The sequence below is a fragment of the Alexandromys fortis genome, unplaced genomic scaffold, assembly GCF_014885135.2.
Source record: "Alexandromys fortis isolate MF-2015 unplaced genomic scaffold, M_Fortis_MF-2015_v1.1 scaffold_173, whole genome shotgun sequence".
In the NCBI taxonomy this organism is placed as follows: Eukaryota; Metazoa; Chordata; class Mammalia; order Rodentia; family Cricetidae; genus Alexandromys; species Alexandromys fortis.
In genome coordinates, this window is record NW_026068051.1 from 1,841,443 (window position 1) to 1,867,465 (window position 26,023).

The following is a 26,023-nucleotide window of genomic DNA, read 5'->3' on the forward strand; positions in this document are numbered from 1 at the left end:
TTGCATGGAGCCGTGTCTGCTCTAGCAGTGGTAACAAAACAATCACAATGTGGGAAATAGCATTTATACTCTATAAATCAAAGAATTTTAAGCAACTTTTTTGTTTACTTTCCTTTGTTTGTTTGTGTTTGTTTTTTTGAGTCAGGGTCTCTCAGCCCTGGCTGTCCATGAACTCACTATGAAGATCAGGCTGGCCTGGAACTCACAGCTCTTTAAGGTTTTATTTCATTTTAAATGTGCGTGTATTTTGCCCACATGTGTGTTACACGTGAGAGAAGTGCCCATGGAGGTCAGAAGAGGTTGCTGGGCACTCAAGGACTGGAGTTACAAATGGTTTACAAGTCTGGGACTGTGGGTGCTGGAAACTGATCACATGTCCTCTGGAAAAGCAGCCGCGTCTTAACCAGCCTCTCAAGTTATTAAAAAGACAAGGAAACAGGAAACTTGTCAAAAGTCCACAGAGATCTCCAGATGTGAACAACTTATACACTTGCCACTATATCGACAGACAATGGGAAAGCACAAGTTTCATTAGGAAACTTTCAAATACAGAGAAAAGGAAATATACATTCCAACTAGATGCATAAATGAGTATAATAAACCCTAACATCCTGTCCTTGTGTATTTAATACGTCTACACCAATCTCAAAGGTGACATGACCTTACCATGTCACCTGGGGTAAGGTCAGCAGGCCAACTTCACACATGTCACCCTGGTATGTGACAACCAAAATCATCAGAACCTCGTCGAGCCCTGAGTATTTCTCTAAGGGAAGTCACCTCTCTACGTACTTTTGTATTAGCGTAGTGGCAACACCGTGACCAGATAATTTAATCTATTTTTTCCCATGGGGGGGACCCTCAGGACTATTTGAGGCAAAGGTAAGGCTTTCTCCAGACTATTTTAATGTGGAATTTTAATATACAGTTTGTTCCATTTCTAATTCAATTAAATACTGGGAATATACATTGAGGAAAACAAATAACTTGGCTATAGAATGACTACAGAAGTACAAATTTAATAGTCCAAAATGCATGGCCATTATCATCATGTAATTGAGTATCTAATGATATCAGACACACAGTAGTTCATCACAGGCACACAATCCATTAGTTCATATTCCGAACAAGTAGAGAACTTTCTTAACGGCTAAAATGAGCACTGAAAAGAATTCAAGAATGTTATGAAATCTCTAAAAATGTTAGGAATCAATCTTGTAAAAAGTCCAAGTCATAGTTCATTATTCAGACAGTAACAGTAGATTAATAATGTAAACATGTTGGTGTAATACATCCACACAAATAAGTGGGTAAATTTCATAAACTTACTTAAATGCAATATCATTTAGAAAACTTTTGCTAATATTTGCATTTGTCAAAATGTGGGCATTGTGTTATGTTAAAATACCAATCGTGTTGGCAAGAGCCAAGAAAATCAAACTGTACAATCAGACAATGCCACGAGGCAGGAAGTGTGAGCGAGTGGAGAAGTCTGGTTTTCATTAGCCAGTACTAGTTTTCACAACTTGTCACTGCTTTGCTTCTTACTATGGATGTGTGTACATGACTGGGTGTGAGCATGCTTGTGTGCAAACTCAGCTGCCACTGAGTCTCATGTGGGCTGGAAATGAAGGACATAATCAAAAACACACAATGAAGAAAGCATGTTCCGTTTTTATCCACTCCACACTCTAAGAGGGCTTTGGAAACAGCATCAAGTTTGGCGCCTTACCCAGTGCGTTTGGTGATGGTCCCCAACGTCATTGGCTGCTTGATTTGTGCTAGAGGGGTCACTACCATCAGGCTCGGGAAGGGAGAAAGTCGGGGGTTCCCAGGATTGTTGTTGGTGAAGTTATTGTAAGAGTCTTGGCTGTTCAGCTTCCCTACGAGAGAAAAGAAAACCAAAAGATCACGGATGGAAACATCCCTCTCTCTGAAAAGTTTTCATTTAAGAAATCATGGGCTGGGGAACAACTCAGTGTGGAAAGGGACATACTCAAGAGCCCAACTACCTGAGCAGTCCCGAAGACCCACAAGGTGAAACAAACCAGTTTCCTAGAACCGGTCATCTGATGCCCACACACGCAAATAAGTGAGCTAAATTTGAAAGAAAATCGATGCAAGTATAATTAAAGTCCATAGCACTGGAAGAAACCAACATTATCAGGTCACAGAAACGACAATAACACGTGGAATTTAGGTTTTCACTTTGTGTGTGTGTGCATGTGCACAGAAGTATACGCATAAATGTCAATGCCAGGCATCTTCCTCATTGCTCTTCGTTTAAGATAGGGTCTGGGATTGAACCCACCCTGTTGAATCAACTAAGACAGGCCAGTGAGCTCCAGGGATCTTCTCAGTCTCAACATAGGGATGCTGGATGCAGCTTTTCACATAAGTGCTAGAGATCCCAACTCAGGCTTTCACACCTGCATAGAAGCAATTTACGGGATCTCACAGCCCCCAGAAACCTCTCTAACATAGTGTGGTTTTCTACATAAAAAAAAAAAATCACTATTTCACCTGTACTCTAAGAACTTCTCAAAGAGTTGCTTGGCCTTTTGATTGCTACTGAGTCAACTCTTTTGGTCAACATAAAAAGTGTGGATAGTTCTCCCTACCTAGGGAATCCACATCTACAGATTCGATGAATTGTAAAATAAAACAATCATGTTGGAGAGCTGCAGAAAGCTCTGAACCCCAAATCTGACCACTGCGAAGACACGTCAGGGGGGCGGTACACACACAGTTACAGGCTCCTACAGTTCTAGGGTTTCTCTCAGGAACCATTAGAAATGGCCTTGTGTGTTGTGCAGTTAGGCCAAGAGGCCTACGAAGCCTCTATCAATCCTCAAACTTGCTATGTTAAGCTCTGAAAGACAAGAATGACATCGTCTAATCCTATCAGGAAGATGGTGACATCCAAAGCAGGACGCGGCTAAGAAACGCTGCTCCTCCAGGACACAGGTCTGTCTGCTTACGTCACTGTTCGGGATGAGCAAATTAAGCTACGGTAGGGAGGATAAGAAACTCGGGCACTTCTAACTCCCCATACTAACAAATTCTCTCTTTAATTTCTTTAAAGCCAGTAGAAGCTATTCACCTCTGTTGCTGGGATACAACAGGCAGCAGTTAGAATACACACAAAATTAATCGGACAATATTATACATACAAAACAAAGAACATTATAGAAAAAAATGAATGGAATAGAGTGAAAAAACTTCTAATTCTTGAGTTGCTCATAGTGACATATAGTCTCAAGGTCAATACAGAGATGACTCTGCTTGTATTGAAATGAGACTCCAGCATTAATATGTCACAATCCAGGATCTGTGCTGTGTATGTCAAACATTTGTCAGCGTGTGAGCAAAGATCTGATGAGTGTCTCAGCCTAAGATAACACGCTGTGGGGGCAGGAATCCTCTGGACCACAAAGCTGACGGGACACAGAATGATTCAGTGCTAACTGCCTAGAACTGAAGATAAGTACATGTGGTAACAATTATTAGGAAACAGACCACAGGGGAGGTAACCTAGTGAGATAAAGTGGGAGAGCAGGGGCACTCAAGGCCTGAAGGAGAGCACGAAAGAAAGGTGTGGACAGGAATGCCATTGCAGGAGCAGAAGTCTCTAAACACTACTCATGGGGTGTAACAGAGTGGGCAGACAAACTTATTTCCCCTTTAAGATCTCCTAACAACCAGCCTTCCTCCCTCCTACTCTCTTCCCCATTCCCTCCTCCCCCTCCCTCCCTCCCTTCCCTTCACCTCCCTCCCTTAGTGGTGTGGGATTCGTCTCTGTATGCTGTGAATACCAGTGGTTAATAAAGAAGCTGTTCGGGGACTGTGATAGGGTAGAGCAGAGCTAGGAGGAGAAAACTAAACTGAATCAGAGAGGAGCCATGTAGCCCCAACACAGACAGACTATGGAATTTTACCTGGTAAGCCACAGCCTCGTGGCGATATACAGATTAATAGAAATGGGTTAAATTGAGACGCAAGAGTTAGCTAATAAGAAGCTAGATCTAATGGGCCAAGCAGTGATTTAATTAATAAAGTTTCTGTGTGGTTATTTCGGGGCTGAGCAGCCAGGAACAAACAAGCTGCCTCCTTACAACACCTTGCATCACCGAACAGGAAGCTGGCCTTTAACTCAAGGATCCTGCTTCAGCCTCTCTAGCACTGCAGACACAAGTGTGTTCTATGCCACCGGGCCTAAGAGGAACAGTACACACCAAATACACTACTGATAATAGGAATCTGAGCTGGGACTGTGCCTTAGTGGTAGAGCACTTACCTAGCACAGCAAATAAAACAGAAACAGTGATCAGCTGAGATGTTCCCACTGCAGTGCTTCAGCTGGCCGTGACTTTTCCCTAGGATACAGTACGGCCACAGCACAGCATGAAAGGAACTGGGGCCTACGGAGCCTGCTCCTGCATTCTCAAGCAGTGTCCTCTCCTCTCTTGTGTTTAAGCTGTATCCTCTGTCTGTGACCCAGTGTACAGGAGTGTATAAAGTAGGTTATGTAGACTTACGTCTGTGTGTTAGCAGGGCAGGCCGAGTGGTCGTGTCTGTGTTACAGAGTACTAGATCTGGCAAGAGTTTACAGACACAGCCCCCCCTTCAGTCTTCTCTCTCTCTCTCTCTCTCTCTCTCGATGGGTAGAGGGCAGTCCTGGAGATCATATACATGTCCACTAGGCAAGTAAGCACTCTAGCACAGAGCTATACCCGAGCCAAGGACAGCTTAAATGAAAGGATAAATATGTTTGACAAAAGCTCAGTAATTCTGTTTTATATAATAACTAGACTGCCTAAATTAGAAATCAGTACATTAAGTAGAAATCCTATTTATAATAGCTGTTAAAAATAACTCAGGGCTGAAGGGAGATCAATTGGTAGAGTAGTTGCCTGGCATTTCACAAATCCCTAAGTTTGATCCCAGCACCACATAAACCAGACAAGGTGCACATGCCTATGATCCCAGCACTTGGAGGATCAGAAAGCTGAAAGCCATTCTTAGCTACATACCGAGTTCAAAAACGCCAGAACTATATACCATTATCAGAAAACAGAAATGGAAGACAGAAAGACAGGAAACAGGGAGGAGGAGGAAGGAAAAGAGGAAGAGGGTTGTAAGACGGAGAAAGGGAGAGGGAGGGAGGAAAACAAAGTGAAAGAAAAAAAACCATCAAGAAATAAATTTATCTTTAAAATGAAAACTACTGATTGAGAAGCAGCTCGGCAGGAGATCGTCTGCCTAGGGTGGACAATATGCTGGGTTTATACCTAACACAGCAAACAAAGAAAACAGAAGAGAAAAAAAAATAAATTTGGAAGGGAAACAAAAAAGTTGGAAAAGGCATCTGATGCTTGTGGTTTTAAAAAGTCAGTCAGTAACATAAGAACGCGCAGCTTTCCCAAATCAAGGTGGATGCAACCTATCACCTTCTCAGAGCTGGGAGTGAGAATTCAAATCCAAGGATTAGATCTCAAAAGTAAACGAATACCCAACAACTTCTTAATCAAAAACAACCAAGTAGAGAGCAATGCACAAGCAAGGGTGTGAAGAAGAGGAAGTCTTGCAGAGCCCTGGATATTATCATGGCCACAAGCGGCTCACAACAATCTGTAACTCCAGAATCAAATGACCTGATGCCTTCTCCTGGCATCCATGGGCACCAGGCACACACATGGTACACAGACGTGTATGCAAAAAAAAAAAAAAAAACACTTATACGCATAAAATAATAAAAATAAGGAAAACGTTGCTTGCCCCTCCCATGGATAAATTTTGTATTTTCATGGACTTGGGAGGTAGTTGTGTGCGGAAAGTACTTGCCTTCAAAGTATGAAGACCGCAGTTCAATCCCAGAAACCAGGGGGAAAAAAATGGTGAGTGTAACGGCAGGGGCTTATAATCTATCTCAACATGGGGGAAGCAGAGGCAGTAAGATTCCTAGAGCACAATAATCATTGTGAGTTCCAGACCAATGAGAGACACGGTCTCAAAGCAGGTCTACTGTGTTCCTTCAGGTAACCTATGCTCTCTAATAAGTGTATAGATCAAATGAGTAATCTTTAAGGGAAAGGGAACAAACGAATGCCGAGGATGAGGAGAGCCAGGGACTCAGGTGGTCTTCGTCAGGAAAGCCCACTGCACCGGCGGAGAAGCCCACAGGAAGCGCAGACAGGACATGGCACTGCTAACAGGTATGGAAATGAGATTAAATGGCTGCGAAGCAGGGACAACACGGCCAGGGGAGCCAGTGTGTCTCGGCGTCCCTTCTTCTTTAGAGGCTGGCTGGGGTCGCACCCTGTGCTCAGTCCTGAGCAGCAAGCCCAATAGTCTTTCAGGGCATTCATAACACGGCATGGAGAGAGGAGGAAGACGAACAGATGACGGGAAAAACATGTTACAGGTGCCATCTGAGAAACAGCTCAGAGACAGAGAGAGGAGCCGCTGTGACCGGTAGGAAGGAAGGTGAATGACACCAAGTTTACACATACAGGAGTTTGCCGCTAACAGAAAGCAAAAGATGAAAAGAAAGATGCATGAATGATAATATTGGGTTAGCAAAAGAAGGGACAGCACAGACAAGAAATTTCAGTAGCAGACACAGTGATCTACAGTTCAAAAAGCATGTGCCAAAAATAACTAAATCTATTTTCGAAAAGCAGGGGGTGGATCCCCACAATAATAGGGAAAAATATTTTGGAGGGATCTCCAAACACTTCAGAAAGTACTTCCAATATGGTAGTAGCGCAAGGCAAAATTTCAGGAGCTGAAGGATGAGGCAGGAAGGAGCTCAAAGCCAACATGGGCTATGTAAAAAAAGGGCAAAGGATGAAGAAGCGAGTGATGCGGCCCATGGATCTCTACCCTGCTCAGACTCATGCTCTTCTGGACAAGGAGCCTCGAGTTGGTATCTTTAGGAACATAGATCTGGATGCTTCTCTGTAGTTAACCAAGGCTAGTTTCCTGCACAGCAGGGTCTCATTGTGGCACAGTGAGGTTGAACAAGAAGGGGTTCTATGTGCACCGTCTGTTGACTCGGATCAGTCTACCCTCACCTTTCAACTCTAGGGAACAGAGAAACAGAAGATGGCCCCTGTGTCAACGGGTCAAGCAATGCAGCTCCTTTCTGCCTTTCATTATCAGTGGAGTAGAGTGGACACAACAGACACTGCCTAACTGCAGCTTCAGTGGAGCCTTCCTGGAGCCTTGAGATCTACAGGACGGTTCACACACGACTGTACTTTTGAATTCCAGCTGATAGAAGACCCGCAAGCGACAAATGCCATGAGAATAAATGTTCTCACAGTATTCCCGGCCCCATCAGAACGAGGAAGTCCCAAAGATCTCATGAGAAAACAAGCTCTTCTAAGACTCTCACCCCAGTTTTTCGGGCTTAGTCTATATAGATAAACATGCATAAGCCTGCGGGCTTTTGGGTCTTTGTCCAAAGCCAGCAGAGCTTTGATCCCTTAGAGGGTAACCAGTCTCCATCTAGACCAGCTTCTCATGGGTGGGGATAGGGGAGTTCCACATCACAGTGAGATGGTTTCTCAATAAATTAAAGCAGAAATTCTATTTCAGAGCAGAATATCATTTAAAAATACGAATTCTAAAAAAATTCTATTCGTGTAGAAAGTTCTGGTTCTTTGATTTGGTCCCTTTTCAGCTACGTTTACTGTCACTAATTTTACCTTTACTGTGTGAACTGAAACAGAAGAGCTGGCTTCAGGGTTAGACCTCTGACTTTCTATCCTTATCAGGAACAAATTTCCACCTCTGACAAGGGAACAACCTCACATGGTCCTTCATGGCTCCTGCCACCTGCACACAATGAGCCGGACACGGTGCTGCGGGCCAGCTAGGCACCAACCATTCTTCAAAATGCAACCTCACCTATCACTGTCCCAAATATCATTTCCCCAAACATTTTATACTACAAAAACTCGGAGGCAAACAGATTGAGTTGAAGATGAAAACGGACGGAGAAAAAACCGTGGGCTTTGTGGCCGTTCTGGAGGAGTGGCTTCCAGGTCAGGTTTGCAGAGAGGCATATTCCCAAACCAGTCATCATTAACGGCCTCACTTCCACAGGAAAGAAAAAAAAAAGTCAAGAGTCTGAAAACTCCGGACAAAAGAAATCCCTGCAGACAAAGTAAAAACAAATTAAAAGACCCATTATAAAACACAGATGCTACAAGGAAAATAAACTTTCCAAGATTTACTGGGCTTTGACAAAGCAGGACATCTGTGGAAAAGCCCTCAGCAGCAACTCCCAGGTAATGTGGAGGAAGCCCGACTCCTTTCTGGTTTATCTTTACCCTCTGTGCAGAAGCTGCCAGGACTGGATTCCTAGCTTCTGGATGCAGGGATGTGAGAACATGTGGACCTGGCCAACTGCCAAGCGCAAGACATTTCTAAGGGAGGCAAGACCCTGAAACTGCTGAGCACGTCACATTCTGCCGAGGCTAGAGCTACTACCAACACACTGTACATGGGCTTCTTCAGGGCAAGTGAGAAGAAATGAATGAACGAACGAAAGAATGAATGAACATCTCTCCCACGATTCTCTTTACTGCTCTATCATACTGTGAAGCAAGGAAGAGAAAACCACAAGAATAACATTCAGTAGTGACAACTCAGAAATCACCTGCCAGGGAGCTTCAGGGTGGCAGACAGAAGATGTGTTGCTACTGTTTGACACAGAGCTCTCAACCTTCCTGTGCTGGGACCCTTTAATGGTGTGCACCCCACCACAAGGTGAATGCACTGCTGCTTCACAACTGTAATGCTCCCACTGAGAGGAATCACACAGTTCCACCTGATATGAAGGATGTGCGAACACTCGGAAGCAAGAGCTCCAGGGGTTATGAGTGGGCAAGATTCCTTAAGAAGGAAAACTGGGAGAGAGAAAACATTCAACAGAACAACGGGGTGTCTGGAGGAGATGCTGGGGTTGTCACTAGGGATCAGGAGACAAACTGGCACATAAATGTTAAGATTAATTTATAAGAATGAAGTAGTAGAGCCCCGGGGACGGCACAGTTAGGAGTCTGTAGTCATCTGGGTTGACCTGTGTTCTTCAGACACACAGCCCGTGCTCACTTCAGGCGTTAGGAAGGCTGCTTCCCAGGGCTCACTACAGACACAGAGCGTGACTCAGTACACCAGACAGACTCCTCTCAGCCATGTCAGTCTGTTTTCAACGGTCTCCTCACACTACAGGAATCTCCCAGAGTTCAGAGGCTCTGCCTCACCCCCTTAGCTCCTAGGTCTGTTTATAAATGAACAATTGTATGTATTTGGAAATTAAAATAACAAGGTAACCATCAAATCCAAACTCAGTGTGGGTTCCTAGCGTTCCGCAAAAGACAAATCTATAGAAAATGCCCTTTCCCCAAATATTTCCACAATCTCCACCCTCCTCCAGACACTTCCCTACTCTGAGACTTCATTCGGCCTTCCTCTGGTCTGCAGTTTCAAAAGGAAAGCTGGGTAAGGAGCTCGGGGGGCTTTGTGCATGGGCATTTTTCATTCCCTAGAAAATCAAAACTTTCAGGCTGATTTTAGTATCTCGCCATGGATTTGATGGGTATAAAACAGCAAATTTTACGAAGGAGTTTTAAGTTAATTTTGGAGTTGAAAAGTTGACTTCTTGACTCTGTCAAAAAGAGTACAATGGTAGTTTGTTCTCAAACAATCACTGGACATTCGGGCTCTGCAAAACCGAAAGCCCTGCTCGGTTCTTTCTTGCGGTCTAATTTAACATGAAAGCTTCCTCAACTAACTCGCAACCATTATTTAATCAAAACCAAATAAAATCCGTTAAAGACTTATATTTTTTTTAAAGTATCCATTGCAAACAGGAATTTCTAGCATGTGGGTTGCTTCTGGTCGCAATGGGAGTGTCCGTCGCTCCCTCCTTCCCTCGCTCAGCCCCATCACTCCTCCTCCTCCCCCTGTGCTAGTGAGAATGACAAGCTTCCCAGCTGCAGTGGAGGACTCTGGGCCTCCTTTGTGACCCTTTCTCAGGCCTGTTCCAGGATAATCTGCAATCTACTCAGTAGGAAAAGGAAACAGCAACGTCCTGGTGAGAAACAGCGCCTTCTGACCCACATACCAGGCGGGGCGGGGCCGAGGAGCCTAGCCGAGATGGAGAGACAGCTCTGGACAAAGAGACATGGACACAGATTATCAAACAGCTGAGCCAACTTAAACAGAGAAACATCAAAGGACCAATCTGACAGCATGTGTTATTGCCTCCTAGTTCTTGTGGAGGCGAGAGATGACAAAACTTTGCAAAATCTTATGAAATCTAGCAGAAACATTTGCTGCTTTTTCAAAGGAAACTCTTCATAACTCCACAGTCATGGCCACAGGTACAAAGGGGGAAAACAGCCCATGCTTCTCAAAGTGGGGGTAATTTGGGATATTCTGTTGCTACACACAAAATGGCCCCAGAACTCACCCACTGGTTATCCCCAGTATCAAGGAAAATTAAAAGTATACTACTAGAAACTGGTATTATGTCATTATGTGATTGTTTTAACATATATTTAGACATAATATGCTTACACTTGTGTAAACAATTCAACAAGTATTTCTCTGGATGCTCATTCCTAATCCTCTTTATATTCTCGTGAGTTTCTTATTCCTAAGGTACTGCATGCTACTGTAATGTGGAAATGCAAGCACTTCTTTAAAGAGAAAGCAAACTAGGTGGATTCAGAAGCGTGATATTTATAGATGTAAAACTGAAAAAGAAATAGTCATTATTACAATGACTGCAAGCCCAGTAAGTATAATTTACTCCAAAAGGACAGAATGAGCGGCAAGAAACAAACAACAACAAAACCCAGACCCGTGGGTAGAAATCCGGCTGCAAAGGAGCCGTGCACAAGAGCGAGGATGGGGACGGGGTGCCAAGAAGACAAAGGGGAAAAGAGCACAAGAGAAATGTGAGAAATTCTATTCAAAATTTAACTGCCGAAAAAGTAAGTGGTTATTCATGATCACACAATCAAACCAGTTTATAACCCAAAGAATAAAAACTCTGGGAAGTTCATTACCTCAGTTTATTATCGCAGAGCGCTCCAAGGTTTCAGAGGCAAAGAAATTTATTAGGAGCTAGTGTTCTTAATACTGGGTAAGTTTCACTAATTCTAACTCATTGTTAATATTAAGATTAGACTATGGCACTCGTTCAACAGAAGCTGAAAACCTTAAAAATGACACATATATATTAGACAAACAGACAGACAGACACATTGATACATCCTCTATACACTATGCAGATTCTTCATATAAACAGAAAACAAGAAAAGACTCTGTGCCTTTTATCCTAAGATTCAAATTTCTGGCCCCAAGTAGCAGCTCGAATTTATAGTCCCAACACGTGAGAGGCCGAGGCAGGATTGCCTTGAATTTGAAGCAAACAAGGGCTGCACAGCCAGCACCAGGCCTACACAGCAATGAGCCACCTCAAAACAAGCTCCTTACACATTTACTCAAAGCAACAGAGAACTCCGCACTCCTCTGAAGCAAGCTCAGATCAGCCCCTGAACAAAGTACACAGAGATGAGCATATTTGACCAGAGTGATCCTCACACCCCTGCAACCCAAACACAACACCTCGGCTAACGGTCCGAACGACCCCTCACTCATATTCCTCATCTTCATCTGACAAGCAGTGTGCACCATGCAGACGGATCAAGCAGATTTATGGGACACTACGTTCTTACACCAGTACACACATAATGTAAAAGTATCAAGAGTTCATTCAGAAACAAAACCATACTCTGAAATAGGGGGAAATATTAAATTAACTGCGATCAATAAGGTATACCTTCTTTTTCTTTACGAAGTTAGCTGGTTTGTTTGAGCATTTCCCCAGTATGGCCTTGAATGTATGGAAATCCTCCTTCCTCAAGTACCTAACTTCAGAGACCACAGGGATGTGCCGCTACATACATAACTTTTAAAAAAGGACACTATTAACACATGAAAAACTAACTAACTAAATAAAAATATGTGCAGAACTTTTTAATCCATTCATTTTGAAGAACAATTAAATATTCAATTCTAAAGCTTTGCCCAATCCTGTCCCTCAGAAGGCAGATGCAGGAGGATCGATAAATCAAGATCCTCCTTGGATACATAGTTCAAGGCCAGCATAAGCTACAAGATTGTTTTTTCTTTTTTTCTTTTTTTGGTTTTTCGAGACAGGGTTTCTCTGTGGCTTTGGAGCCTGTCCTGTACAAGACTCTTTAAAAAGAAAAAACCCAAAAAGTAAATAACTATTAAAATCAAAGTATGTTATGCTGAATAACAAATACAGCTACAAAATGTAAGCAACATTCCTAATAATAAAAAAGATTAAAAACTAAAAGAGTGACGCTCTTCCCCTTACAGCCCCCAGTTCTCACTAGTCTCTGGCCCTTCACCCTCCTCCAGTGCTAACGGAAGCTTCCTTCTTCTTACCCATGACTGTTAAGAATATTTTCTGGCTCTATTTCAGCATCATGACTCAGGTCATGAGAAGTGTCAAAGATGCATTTCCTTCAGATGGGAAAGAGCACCAGATCTCAGCAGAACACCAAGACTGGGGTGTGGCGCAAAGGGCCACATCAGCGGTTCCTGACAAAAAGAAGATAACCCCGCTTATGCTCACATACACTTTCATTTCCAGCATGAAGACAGGTGCTTACACACACAGGAAGCTAATGCTCAATTTTGCTCCCTAAATAACTAACAATTCCTGAAATCAAACTAACAAAAAAAATATATATATAAATCTAGCATATCATTAGATCTAAGTACCTGGATCCAGTTTTGCAAAAGCATATTCATAAATTTACCTCTGTATATCAAAACCCTTTATATAGCAAACATTTGAGCATTAAAAGCACAAGAGGTGCTGAGCAGTGGTGGCGCACGTTTTTAAGCCCAGCACTCGGGAGGCAGAGGCAGGCAGATCTCTGTGAGTCTAAGGCCAACCTGGTAAACACAGTGAATTCCAAGACAGGCTTCATAGCTACTGAGAAACCTTGTCTCGAAAAACCAAAAACAACAACAAAAAACAAAATAACTCCCCCCCAAAAAACCAAAGAAACCAGAAGAGGTGACCGCATAGGTGGTGATGGCGCACACCTTTAATCCTCAGAACTTGTGAAGCAGAAGCAGGTGGAGCTCTGTGAGATTGAGGCCAGCCTGGTGCGTTCCAGGACAGCTATGGCTGTTACACAGAGAAACCCTGTCTCAAAAAAAAAAAAAAAAAAAAAACCACGGGGCAAGAGAGCAGCAGCCCTTCCTCTCCTTGGATCTCCACAGGGAAGCCCTGGGTCGCTGCAGAAACACCATATTCATTTACCTGCTCCAACACCTGATCTTTTCCCAAATTTATTGTGTTTTACAAAAGGTGAATGTTTTAATCCGTGCCATAGCTGCACAAGAGTGAATATTTGTGAACCATTTGCTAGCACGCTAGAGCTAGACACTGACCACGAGAGCCTGTCTCCTCTGCAGTCACCAGGAATGGCCATGCCACAGAATTCCTCTGCCCACTTGAAATACTTCTCTCTGGTGTCTCATTATGGCTTGAAAATTCTCACCTGCACAAACACTCGAACCAAAGTGAGTATCTTTTTCAATGAACCCGAAACCCATTTCCTTCCCTGTCCCCTTCCAGTTCACAGCCCTCCACCCCGGGGGAATTCAAGGAACCGCCCCAGTTTCCACTTCTCAGTACACACAGCCCTGGCACAGGGTGACCTCACTCTTTTTTTTCCCTTGTCTTTCATTTTTTAACTGTTTTGTAAACAAAAATTATCAACAGCAGATTTCCAATTCCCGATCAGATAATTAAACCTCAAAACTACTCTGCCTCCTGCACTCAGGTCTGATTGAGTCTTACTATGTTCACTCGGGTTCCTGGTAAGAACAGCCCCAAGGAGTGTCTATCCTGAGATGCCTGCCCACTCGCGGTTCCCTTTCTACTTCCCTCAAGACCAAATACTGGAGAATGTTTTCCAAAAGTTCCTTCTCAGAAGTACAAAAAGAAACAAATACTCGAGACTCCTAAAACATGAGTTATTGATGTAACTTTTTTTCACATAAAAAACTAAAACTTCCATCTCTGTGATTCCCAGAAATATCCTTACAGCCACAGAACTAGAACACTTAACCTTCTCTACAGAAAAATAATAAGGCTCAAAGAGTTTTTCCGAACCTTTTTTTATTATTCTGACGAATTGATTGAAATATTTTACCTCCTGCAATGATCAAAACTAACTTCAAAGTCTGTAGGTCTTCACCTCCCCAATGTTCCCAGAACTGAATATAGAATGATCCCTTTAGTGAGAAAATTAGTAATCTTGTTGTGTTGACCTTCCCTTCATACGTATGGGTGTTTGACTACGTGTATGTATGCACACCACCTGCATGTACGAGAGCATCAAATTCCTTAGAACTGGAGGTGTAGATAACTGTGAGTCCACATGGAGGTTCTGGTCCTTTGGAAGATCAGACATTAAGTTGGGGGGGGGGGTTGCAGAGATGGCTCAGTGGTCAAAAAATTAAACAATAAAATAAAAGCAAATTAGTTAGTATATAACTAAAGACTGAAACAGTAATTATCAAGCTATGGTCAGTCAAAGTTCCAAGAAACTGATGTCAGTATTTTGGTTTAATGATGAGGTCCAGGTACCAGTACTTCAAATCTACCCAGTTTAAGGATAATGTACAGTCAGGACTGGGACAGATTAAAAAAAAAGAAAAGAAAGAAGGAAGAATAAAATAATGGAGATAACACCAATACAAAGATGAAAAGATAAATAATAGACTATACATAAAATAAGAAAAAAGAGTTGATAATAAAAGAAATGTCCAAAGAAAAATTCCCTGAAGGACGCACTGTGGAAACGAGATTGCCATAGGACAAATGCCAGAAGGGGTCCCTGGGGAATCCTCACAATAACAAAAGAGAAAGACAAAACACAGTCAAGAGTTTTGGCCTGAAGGTAGGAGATCCAAAAAAAGGATGTAAAACAAAGCAGCAGAGAAAAAATTATGAGGCGTTGAAAAGAAGAAGCCACTGGGGAATGACGCGGTGCGGTGAGGGAAGGACAGGACCAATCAATGTGAGAGAAAAGTGACGAATTAACAGCTGCAAGGGAGCCTGGACCACAAGATCCAGTCAGTCACTGGTACAATGTCATCAAAGAGCAAGCTAAGATTATTCCAGAACAGGAGAGCCAGGAACACGCGGATGCCACTTCTGATACAACAACAAAATTGTTCTCTATAGAACTGTAGGGATGCATGCATAGGAACTAAAGCTCTACCCCAGTACTCAGGAATGCAAGCTGGAAGTAACACATTCCCTCGTCCGACTGCCTGTGAATCTGTTGGGGGAACAGCCACAGAAAACACAATAAACCAAGAGGGGTTATGTAAAACCCAACAGAGAACCCAACTTCAAGCCTTGATCACAAAACGGAAAAGCTGAGAAAATATTGCCCTCTAGAGGCATTTCTCGTTAATCATTTAATGATAAAACTATAAACTGTTTATGATTGGCCAAAGCAAAAGAATATTGCATTCATAAGTAGAAAAAGGCAAAACAAAAACCAGTATTAGCCTCAAGTGCTTATTATTATTAATTTTTGCACTACTTTATGTTTCCTTATGGCATTTAAGAATTTATTTAAAAATATAAAAGATTACGGTATCTAGATTGAGTTTCATGTATTTTTGGAAACATTTCAGTGTGCACAGCTCAGTGCTTTGACAGCACTAACAGAGGTGTCCTATCTAGACCTTCGCACAGCTCACCTAACTTCCACCAAACACGGCATTCCCAATGAATACCTCCTTTTTTGCTAGTGTGCCTATGTGCATGAGTGCATGCATGTCTATGAGCTTGTGTTTGTGTGAGAGAGAGAGGGGGAGAGAGGGAGAGAGAGGGAGAGAGAGAGAGAGAGGGGGAGAGAGGGAGAGAGAGAGAGAGAGCATGCGGCACATGCCAATCTCGCCACATGCTCCTGTACACGGAAGCAAAGTTCCATCCCGTTTTTCTTCCTCCAGTGCTCTCCGCCTGGTCTCTCACTGAGGCTGGAGCCTTGCAGAGTCAGGACTGGCTAGCCAGCCAGCATATTACACAGATCCTTTGGACTCCGCCGCCCAAGTATCGGGATGACAGGTGGGCACTGGAGGCTAACTCAGACCCCTGTGTCTATGTAGAAAACACTTTATACATTGAGCCGTCTTCGCAGGCACTAAAAGCCCCTCTTGATGCTTTGGCGAACCTCCAACTGCTGTAAAGAATGTGTGGTATAAAACACAGCTGCTCTCTTCGATAGTTCTTTTCAATTAATGATTTTTATTTATTCTTTTTTCTTAAAGATAGGGCCTCATGCTGTAGCTTTTTTTTAAAGATTTATTTATTTATTATGTGTACAGCATTCCTTCCATGTGTGCCCGCATGCCAGAAGGGGGGGCGCCAGGTCTCATTACAGATGGTTGTGAGCCACCATGTGGTTGCTGGGAATTGAACTCAGGACCTCTGGAAGAGCAGTCAGTGCTCTTAACCTCTGAGCCATCTCTCCAGCCCCCATCATGCTGTAGCTTAAGCTGGTCTCAAATGCATGACAATCCTCCTGCCTCAGCCTCTGGAATTCATAGGCTTGAGTCAACACTCCTTGCTTCCTAAGTGGTTTCTAAGTTAGACATCTTGTCGGGAGGGCTGTGAGACTGGCCTTCTCTAAACATCTGCATAGAGTTCATCTGCTCTCTCTGCACCACGACAGAAAACGACATGAAAATATTTAAAGTGCGGATGATGTTGGTGTATAGTGAATGTCAAGATGAGCACAATGTTATGCCAACATTTCCAGAGGAGGAGTCGGGAGCCAGGAAAACATTCAGTCTTTAAAACAACAGACTAGAAACAAGGCTGCACCGACTTCAGGCAACAGACTCCACGGAATGAGCAGAGGCCCAGGTGCTAGGCGACCCCACGGAGGACTCACCCATGTAACGCGTCTGTATCATTTATATACTCTGTGTCAGATGAGGCATGAAATTTAAAGCAGAACTACAGTGCACATGATTGATTTTTCTTGGCAAAAATTAAAACACTCATGGAAACTTCAGTCCACAAGTAAACAGTGACGTGGAAAGAACAGCAAGACACAGCATACTGGTGCGGACTCTCCCAAGGAGGCGAAGCTGTGTGGCTGCTTTGTATTTACAATGTGATGCGGTCTGTATCAAGAAAACTCCCTATCAACCAAAGTAAATAATTACAACAAGCCATCAAATGAAGGCTATAAACAGTCTTGGAGCGGTAAGACAGAAACGCCATACACAGATGCTGAAAGGAAAGAGAAGCTGCTGGATTTGGAAGCCTTTTGCTGAAACGTAGCAGCTCTGGGTCCAAGATATGAGAGGCCGCCTTGAAAGCCCTCAAATCTGGGGCTGGGAGGGAGAATCTGGAACTCGGTTGCCGAAAGCTGTAGCTCAAACACAACTCCTTGCCAAGACCAAGTGAGATAGAAAGAAAGACGCTGGGCTAAGGGACACAGGGCATTTTCAGAACGTGGGAGGTGGAGGCAGGAAGGCTCGCCTTAGCTGCGTAGTGAGCCAAATAGCTCCACATACTAACTACATAGTGAGGCCAGCCTGGGTTGAGATGAGGACGCCCCCCCCCCGGGGGGGCAGGCACAGAGGCAGTTGTGGAAATCTCATGACAGGGTGGACACTATATTCTTAAACATAAAAGGAAAACCTATTTCAAATTAAAGAAATGGCAAGAGTAAATGGGGCAGATGGGCTAGATGCAGCCACGTCTGACTCCACCTGAGTTCAATCTCTAGGACCCACGAGGTGAAGGGAGAGTCAACCCGAAAGCCGTCAGGAACACACACACATTAAACTGTGTAACTCAGGTGTGGAACCATGAGTACCTTCAATTGTGGATTGGTGTCAGTTCCCATTTCAGAAATAGTCACAAGTTAATGTCCATATTGAAAGCAATTAAAAGAATATAAAAAAAAAGAAGTTCAAATTTTTATTTCAATTAATATTCAATTAATAATATTCATTGAATTTACTTATACTTTAAAAGAAGAACGAGAAATGAATCAATTCTACACTGAGTGATAAAACACACCAAGCAACATTCACAGTGCTGTGACTTTCAAGACCCTGCAAGGTTGGAAATATTAGCCCTGTTTTATAGATAAACAAATTTGGTCTCAGTAGCCAGAGCAAGCAGTGTGTCTAAGATTACAGGGGGGAATCATGGGAAGAGACCATCCTGCAGAGCCTGACCCCAGGTCTTCTATTAGCTCCCCAGCACACAGCTTAGTGATGGAGACCACGAAAACCATCAGAAAGACCCTGGGTTTGATCTCGGCATCCAGTGAATGACTAAACCTGGGGAAGCGGTGAGCAGTCAATGCAGGTAAGAACAGAAAACAGCGTGAGGTGAGACTGAATGACACGACTGTGTAACTCCAGGAGGGAAGAGGATGCAACTCCAGCTGCAGGAGGACAGACAGGACAGACAGACAGACGGTGAGCCTAGAGACACAGCCATATAAATCTAGAAGACTGCATCTCTCCTTAGTCTTTCTTATGCAGCCCCACGGCCCTTCACCCATCCTCAGTACCCCCATAATAAATGCAATCTCCTCTGTCCCCTAACTCCCTCCCACTAACTTACATCCATCAATATTTCATGGTGCCAGTGTACTCTTCTTACTAAATCCCCTCCCAGCCCGTTATTACCAGTCTTCTCTGAGCTTCAGTTCCTACCTTCACTACCCAGTTGCTAGAACTTAACACAATCACTACCTCCTCCTGACCACTTCCTATATGTGGTTTTCTATTTCATATCACTTGTTAGTGACTTTCTGGTTGACATCTCTTACCCATAATCACTCCCACCAGGAGCGCATGTTTTCACCTGCATGGATGCCTTACCATCATTATCCCCATACAAACGCATCAATTCCAGAACCACATATTGAATCATGCTAAGAACATGGGACATCATATCAAGGCCCAGACACACACATGTAATCCCCAGCATGCTAGCTGTGGCTCTATAGTGACACCCGGTCTATGAAGAGGTGAAGAAAAACAGGGTAAGTGACAAGACAGAGAAAGAAGAAAAAGGGAAAATGGGGGGGGGATGAGTGGGAAAATGAGAGATCTTAACACATCCCAGACTTTCAGTCCTGTTTTTTAGGCCCAAACCTGATGAAGCAGTGTTACTACTTCAACTGATAACAACCCCAACTTACCCAGCTTTCTGAACCAAAATCATATTAGTCACCCTGACTCAAGCATTCTTTCCTACTGGACATAAAATGTAACCAAAAAAAATCCTGATGGTTCTACCATAACAACATTAAAAGAAAGCTGTGGTGGCTTACATCTATAGTCCAGCACCGGGGAGCTGACGTAGGAAGAATGTCATAAAAATAGGAGAACATTGGGAGAATAAACGTGAGCTCTAGGTTGGCCTGGGCTAGAGGAGAGACCCTGTGCACATAAACACGTGTACACACAAGTGTGAGCAAACATAAACACATACACTCAGGAAAAGTCTACATAACTCTAAGCAAACCAGCCTAGTTCAGACACCAGCTCTCTTGCTGGATCTTGTCCATACTCCATCACTGCTCTCTGTAGGCTTCTACCTTTGCCGTTCAGAGCAACCGAAACACAGTCTTACATCACTGCTATCTTCAGAGTCTACCGTAGTGTCCCCACGTCACTGAGGCCAAGTCAAAGTCGGCCTTAACTGAGCACCTCACTATCACTGGGGACACTGTGCTGGCGCAGGCCAGCTGCACTGCTGTCCCCTGCTCGGGTTAGAGCTGTGTGGTCTGCTCTTCTCTGCCTGAGAAGCCTCATAGCCATCAGGTATGTGTCCACACATCACTAGCTCTCCACAAACAGAACGGTAATCTCCAGTTGGAAACTTCCCAGGCATTTCCTAATTTCCTCTACTCTTCTTAAGACAGCGTCTCACTGTACAGCCCTGCCTCTGCCTCCAGAGAATTGGGATTAAAGGTGTGCAACACACTCCCTGCGTTCCCTCCGTCCTCTCAGTCTGTCCACAGCTGCAGGGAAGCAGGCAGATTCTGCTTTGCTCGCCACTGTTTCACCGGCTCTCAGAAGTGCCTCACCACACACATTTTTTTAAAAAATTAATACACAGTGGCGGAGTAAGTGATCATCTTACATGAGTCAAATTGAAAAGTAATGTTACCATGAATAAAAATCTCCCGTTCTGACAAGTTATGATTTAAATCTAAGTTGCTTTTTATGTGTGTATAAAAATGCCATAATGCAATTGTTTATGCTAACATAAAAGCTAATTTAGAAAAATAACAAAGTACTATTTTTCTTGGAATAACTTCTAAACAAGTTTAATGTCTTTGATCTTTTATCAACTGGGACATGAGGAACCAAGATAACAAGTGAAAACAGAAAAAAGATTCTCCCATCTTTGCGGTCAATAAGAGATACTGACTGACGTGTCAATATGTAATTATTATATTCAAATAAGAGCAATACTGATGCTTAAACTCAAACAACATCAGACTATATTCAAGAAGTTTAATTAAGAAGCAGAGAAGCTGTGGTGACAATTCCAGTTAAAGAGACGCAAAACAAGATGTCATTTCCCAAGGGGAAAAGCACAGAAGGGGCAAAACATCTTGGTAGGATGGAGCTGGGATGGGACACTCTCCACCTTAATCCGCTGCCAGCTCACCAGGAAGTTAGGGGATCATGTATGGTTAATGAAAGAAAGGGTAGAGGTAACTGAAGGAATGACGGAAGAAATAACAACAAGAGATCTGCCATTGTGTCTGCATGACAGACTATTTGCAAATAGAGAAAAGGTTGAGTACTCTGAGAATAATACATATTAGCTATAAATAAACACTAAGGGAAAATGATGCTCTGGTGCAGTCATGTATTTCTTAAAGTGGTGGCACAGTGATCATGAAGTCATATTAAAGTAATACTTCAGTCAAATGTAATTTCAAAACCGTGGTAAGCACAGACAATCTCTGGAGAAACAATAATTGAAAATAATTCAAGATATTATTTCACATAAAATATGCTATTATTTCAGATATAACAAGATGTGATTTCCCATATAATGTGATAAGGAACTATCTACACTTGCCACCAGCAGCTGCTCATGACTCTGCTGTGTGTTTTTATTATTTATAATGTTAGTGCGCATTTCTATTAACGCATACACAAGAATCTCAACATAAGAAAGACTCATTTTTCTCTAAAGCCCAAGGCAACGAGATAGGAAAAGAAAGGATATTTACAAAAAATATTTCAAATAAATAAACATCCTCTGGAAAACTTACAAAAAAAAAAAATGACAAGAATCCTAACCTAAACTGGATTGGCTCCAAAACGCTAAAAGGAAATACCCCTATATCAGTTGTTATTTAACAGTTTCCTTTACTTCGCTAAAAAGAGCGCAGACAAACAACGCAATGCAGCCAAGACATGATTCATTTTCGAGATGAATCCCTCCCTGCTGCAAGGTTTACATTGTTTTTAACCAGCATCAGACTGTTTACCCGCACAAACTGTAAATACATCATTTTTAGAACTAACCAACAACAATGCCCATTTTGTTTTGACAGAGAAGACACAAAGCAAAAATGAAGAGAAACAACCACTGCTGTGAGGGCCATGCCTCCAGCATGAACAAGCCCGAGAGCGAAGGAACGCGCGAGGATCAGCAGAAAACAAGGCAGCTGAAGCAGCCAGAGGCACAGAAACGGGAGGAGGGGTCTGGGTGAAGACTAAATGGTCAGAAACAGCTTGGAGCATAAGTGACTCCCTGCTTCAGAGGGGGAACTGTTTTCGAGATGGGCAGTGACAGACAGTAGTGTGTCTGTGTTCCTGTTTAAATGCTACTTTATTTTACATGAGTGGCAGATGGATCAAAATCACGGACTCTTGATTGTAGGAGCCATAATCTCTCCATATAAAATACCTCGAACTTGAAATCATAACGTGGTCGTTATTATTAGGCTGTGCAGCTCTCCAGAAAACAAGCCCCAGCATGCTAAGTCTTTCTGAAGGGGACCACTCCGGGGTCAGGGACTGAGTGAAAATAACACATCTATAATACAGCTCTCCAGAGGCTGAGGCAGAAGGATTATGAGTTCAAACACTACTGTGGGTTGTATTTCTGAGACTACATCTGAAACAAACATACGACTTTAGAAAAATGAAAAAAAAATCATAAAAGATGCACCTTAAGGAAAGACTCAGAATTTCCACTCAAAAATGAATATACACATTTAAGAAGAAACATTGGAAAGACTTCCTTGCATCATTAGAATTAGTAACCTCCCAACCAGAAACCACACAAGTGTACCTCAGAATGATCGGGCACAATAACCAAATAGTGGCATGTCTGCCTGCACAAGGGATTGGGGGAGCAGATGAAACACAACGTTTCAAAACAACTAGCCTCAAACACCTCAAAACTGAACGAATGAGCATCATCCACATAAAACAACTATCAAAACAAGAAGGGAAGAAGGGTGTGGGCTGGCAGCCCAGCGCTGAGGAGTCAAAGTATGCCTCGGATACAGTTTGAAGTTGACTCTGTCAAAAACAAAGCCAAACAAACCATCCCGCAGCATTAATAGATCTTACAAAACACTCCGCTGTATATAAGTCCATGAATTTCAAATGGAACACCTTTAAGGATTGCTAGAGTAAATGTATTTTTAAATGCAGGTGGATGCTATGAAGTTCAGAATTGTGGTTTAATATCATAAAGAGGTGGACAGGAAATGACTTTGGTGATGCTCCATTTATTGATCAGAATGATGGTATTGGAAGGTGACTTTCTGTTCTGCTATAACGTACTGGGATGAATCCCAGAGAGCATTACAAGAACACAGCTCAAGACAATACCATTGTAATAACAATATTTCCTACTGAACTGCAGTACCAGCCCAGTACACAAAGGAATGCATACTCAAAGATTATGAAAGCAGACTTAATCTCCAATTGAATACTCTTTATATACTGAAATGCAAAGCAGTTACAATACCATGAAAAGATCACCATTATCATTTTGGTTCACACTTTTGACTTAATAAATATGAACTTCTTAAATGTGCTTAGGACTTAACCAGCACAAACAGATTATAGAAATCTGCATCTAATCCCAACTCAATACAATTGATGTCATAGAGCCAGCAGCAGCAGAGAGAGGAGTGAGTTTACCATGCAGTGGGGAGCCGGAAGGACTGCTGGATAAGCCTGGAACGGGACTACAGCGGCCGCCTTGCTTAGATGTCAGTTCTTGCTCAATCTCTTCCAGCCCGGCACTTTTCTGGAAACGGCTCATGCGATTCACTACTCGTGGTGACATGTGTGTGCGGACACAAGGCTGGCCACCGTAGGGATTGATGGGGAAAACGTGGGAAGTACCCCGGAGGGTACTGACCACCACCCAGCGACAATCATGGCTGAAACAGATGTCCTGAACCTAAGAAGGAGGAAAGAGACAAAAACATCTGAGGTCACTCAGGTTTACCTAAGGACAGGTCAAAACGTAAAAACAAATTTGTGTAAGAGTGGATGACAAATCTAAAACATATTTTACAGGTGACCAGGACTCCATATGGGGATCTGACTTTTAAAACCTGGAGTAGAGGGTTCCAGTCTCTGCTGTTTCAGGTGAAAAGGCAAGAATCCAGGACCTCTGTGGTCCTCCTGCAGCTGACTCACAGAGCTCTGTGAAACAGGTACTGTGTTCCACAGGCTGGGGGTGGCTCTGTGAGGAGAGGGCCTGCCACAAAAGCTAAGGTCCTTAGTTCAACAAGGGGGAGCAAGGGTCTAACCCAAGTGCAAGCTGGATGGATCCAGGGAGTGTGCTAGTCAGCTGGTCCACCCAATCAGTGACCTCCACGTCTTAAATGTTAAGGGGGAGAAATGAAGACACCTGGCATCTACTTCTTGCCTACACACACACACACACACACAGAGAGAGAGAGGGGGGGGGGGAGACTATATGGTTCATTCTGAGTGGATTCTATTAATTATAAAACAGAAAATACTTCAGAGTAGAGTACCTTTAAAAATGTAGAAAGTTAGTAATTCATTCATTGCTCAAATACTCATGACCTATCTCACTACACCCAGGAATGGGAAGAGCAGTGTTTGTGGAATGGTTTTCAGGAGATATGAGTCCTTGTCTCGGTCTCCACAAATAACACAAAAGGGCAGGGCTGGGGTGTCTTAGGCATCAAGACGAGATACTTCAACACAGTTTGGTGTGGGTGGCGCTCAGGAACTGAGGCAGGAGGACTGTGTGGTTCTAAGACTACACGGGGCTACATAGTAAGATTCCTTAAAAACAAAATGTTAAAACCAACAAATGAATTAAAAGAGTAAAGAGTTCCTTAGAGACCCCCCCAATGTCACAGTGGCAAGATTAATGGAACTTCCTGCAGTCACTGTGATCTGTTCTGAACTCAGGGACTGGACTAAGCATACTCAGAAATGTGCTCTAGATGCCGCATTTCCAAAGGCACGGGGACTCCAATACTGCGGAGAGGCTGCAGCGGGAAGTCACAAGTTCAAAGTCTCACAGACATAGTGAGACCCTTTCTCAGAACAACAAAATCAGTCCCACCCCCCAGAGAGAAAAAACATGCTATGAAAATGCAACGAAGAATGGATGTGCCCACGAGCACAGGGAACGGATGTGCCCACGAGCACAGGGGATGCATGTGCCCACGAGCACAGGTCCTTCACACCTAAGGTCACTTGCTGGAACTCAGCACACTTTGTACCAGGCCAAGCAGGAACAGTTCGGCTCCACAAAAAGGGACAAAGGAAGGGCATTATGGGACTGCTTATACTAGAAAATAGTAAGGTCTAGATGATAGCTGATTCTTCGGACTGTTAAACCACCTTCAAAGGAATTACGGAGTAAATGAAAGCAGAAGAGGCCTCAGAACTCTACGATAAAGGGGTGAGGTCGCTCAGGTCAGGAGCTAGCACTGCTAACGTTTATATGATTCTCCGCAATTCCCAGAAAGCTTTAAGGAAGACCTGCCCGTGAGCTCCTGAGACCGGCGACGTGAAAGTTCATCTGATACTCAACGGCAAAGAGATGCTCGTGCTGAAGGTGCAGAATGGCACTCAGGCTGCGTCAGGGAGGTAAACTGAGGCAGGAGCCCTATCGGGGATGTGAGAGGCACCAGTCTGGGGTCTGGAGTGAACGGACAGAAGGGGAGGGAACGAAGCACCTCCATTCACAGCTGCTTCCTGTGGGGTCACACACAACCACATCCCACTTTGAAACCTTGTCTTCTACACGATGGACTGCACCCAGCCTCAAATGCCAGCCAAGACAAACCCTGGCTGATGCTGCTCCTGTCAGGCATTTCATCACCATGAAAAAAGTAACTAAGACTTGGTGAAAACACAGGACTGTTTCAGAAGTTACATTAGAGACACACATAAATCAAACACCCAGAGATGACTATTTATCACCTAGGAATACATCTAAGCATTTATTAATGCATAATAAAATATATCACATAAAACATACAAGACTAAAAAAATAATAAAAACACAATAACCATTTGACAAAAAAAAATGTATGATCTCTTTCCCCTAACTTTTAGACATAGCTTGTATCAAAGAAAGGCAAGGGATGGAAGGGAAGCCTAGGCTCCTTTTCAGCTCAGCTCACGACTGGCATTAAATTAAACAAGACTTGAATAAAACATAAGGGAAGGTCTGGCGAGCGAGCCCCTCCGTTCATAAAAACCCAGCGGCTGTGTGGCTGGAGCAGGTGGATCTCTGTTAGGTTGAGACGGGCCTGGTCTACACTGAGAGTTCCAGGCCAGCCAAAGGTACAGAGTGGGACCCTGTCTCAGATTCAGATAAAAAGGGGAAATGTACCAGCACTGACTTAGTC

General features: G+C 43.3%; 1 protein-coding gene across 8 annotated transcripts in view; it reads right to left on the reverse strand.

The window, feature by feature from the left end:
* Positions 1-26,023, reverse strand: part of Bcas3 (BCAS3 microtubule associated cell migration factor) — a 480,559-nt gene that overhangs the window by 300,531 nt on the left and 154,005 nt on the right. For all 8 annotated transcript variants that reach the window (XM_050119602.1, XM_050119598.1, XM_050119604.1 and 5 more), the window contains exons 15-16: positions 23,314-23,578; positions 1,733-1,883 (exon numbers count right to left, since the gene is read on the reverse strand). In XM_050119602.1, coding sequence (XP_049975559.1) covers positions 1,733-1,883; positions 23,314-23,578 — 416 coding nt within the window. The remainder of the gene's footprint in view (positions 1-1,732; positions 1,884-23,313; positions 23,579-26,023) is intronic.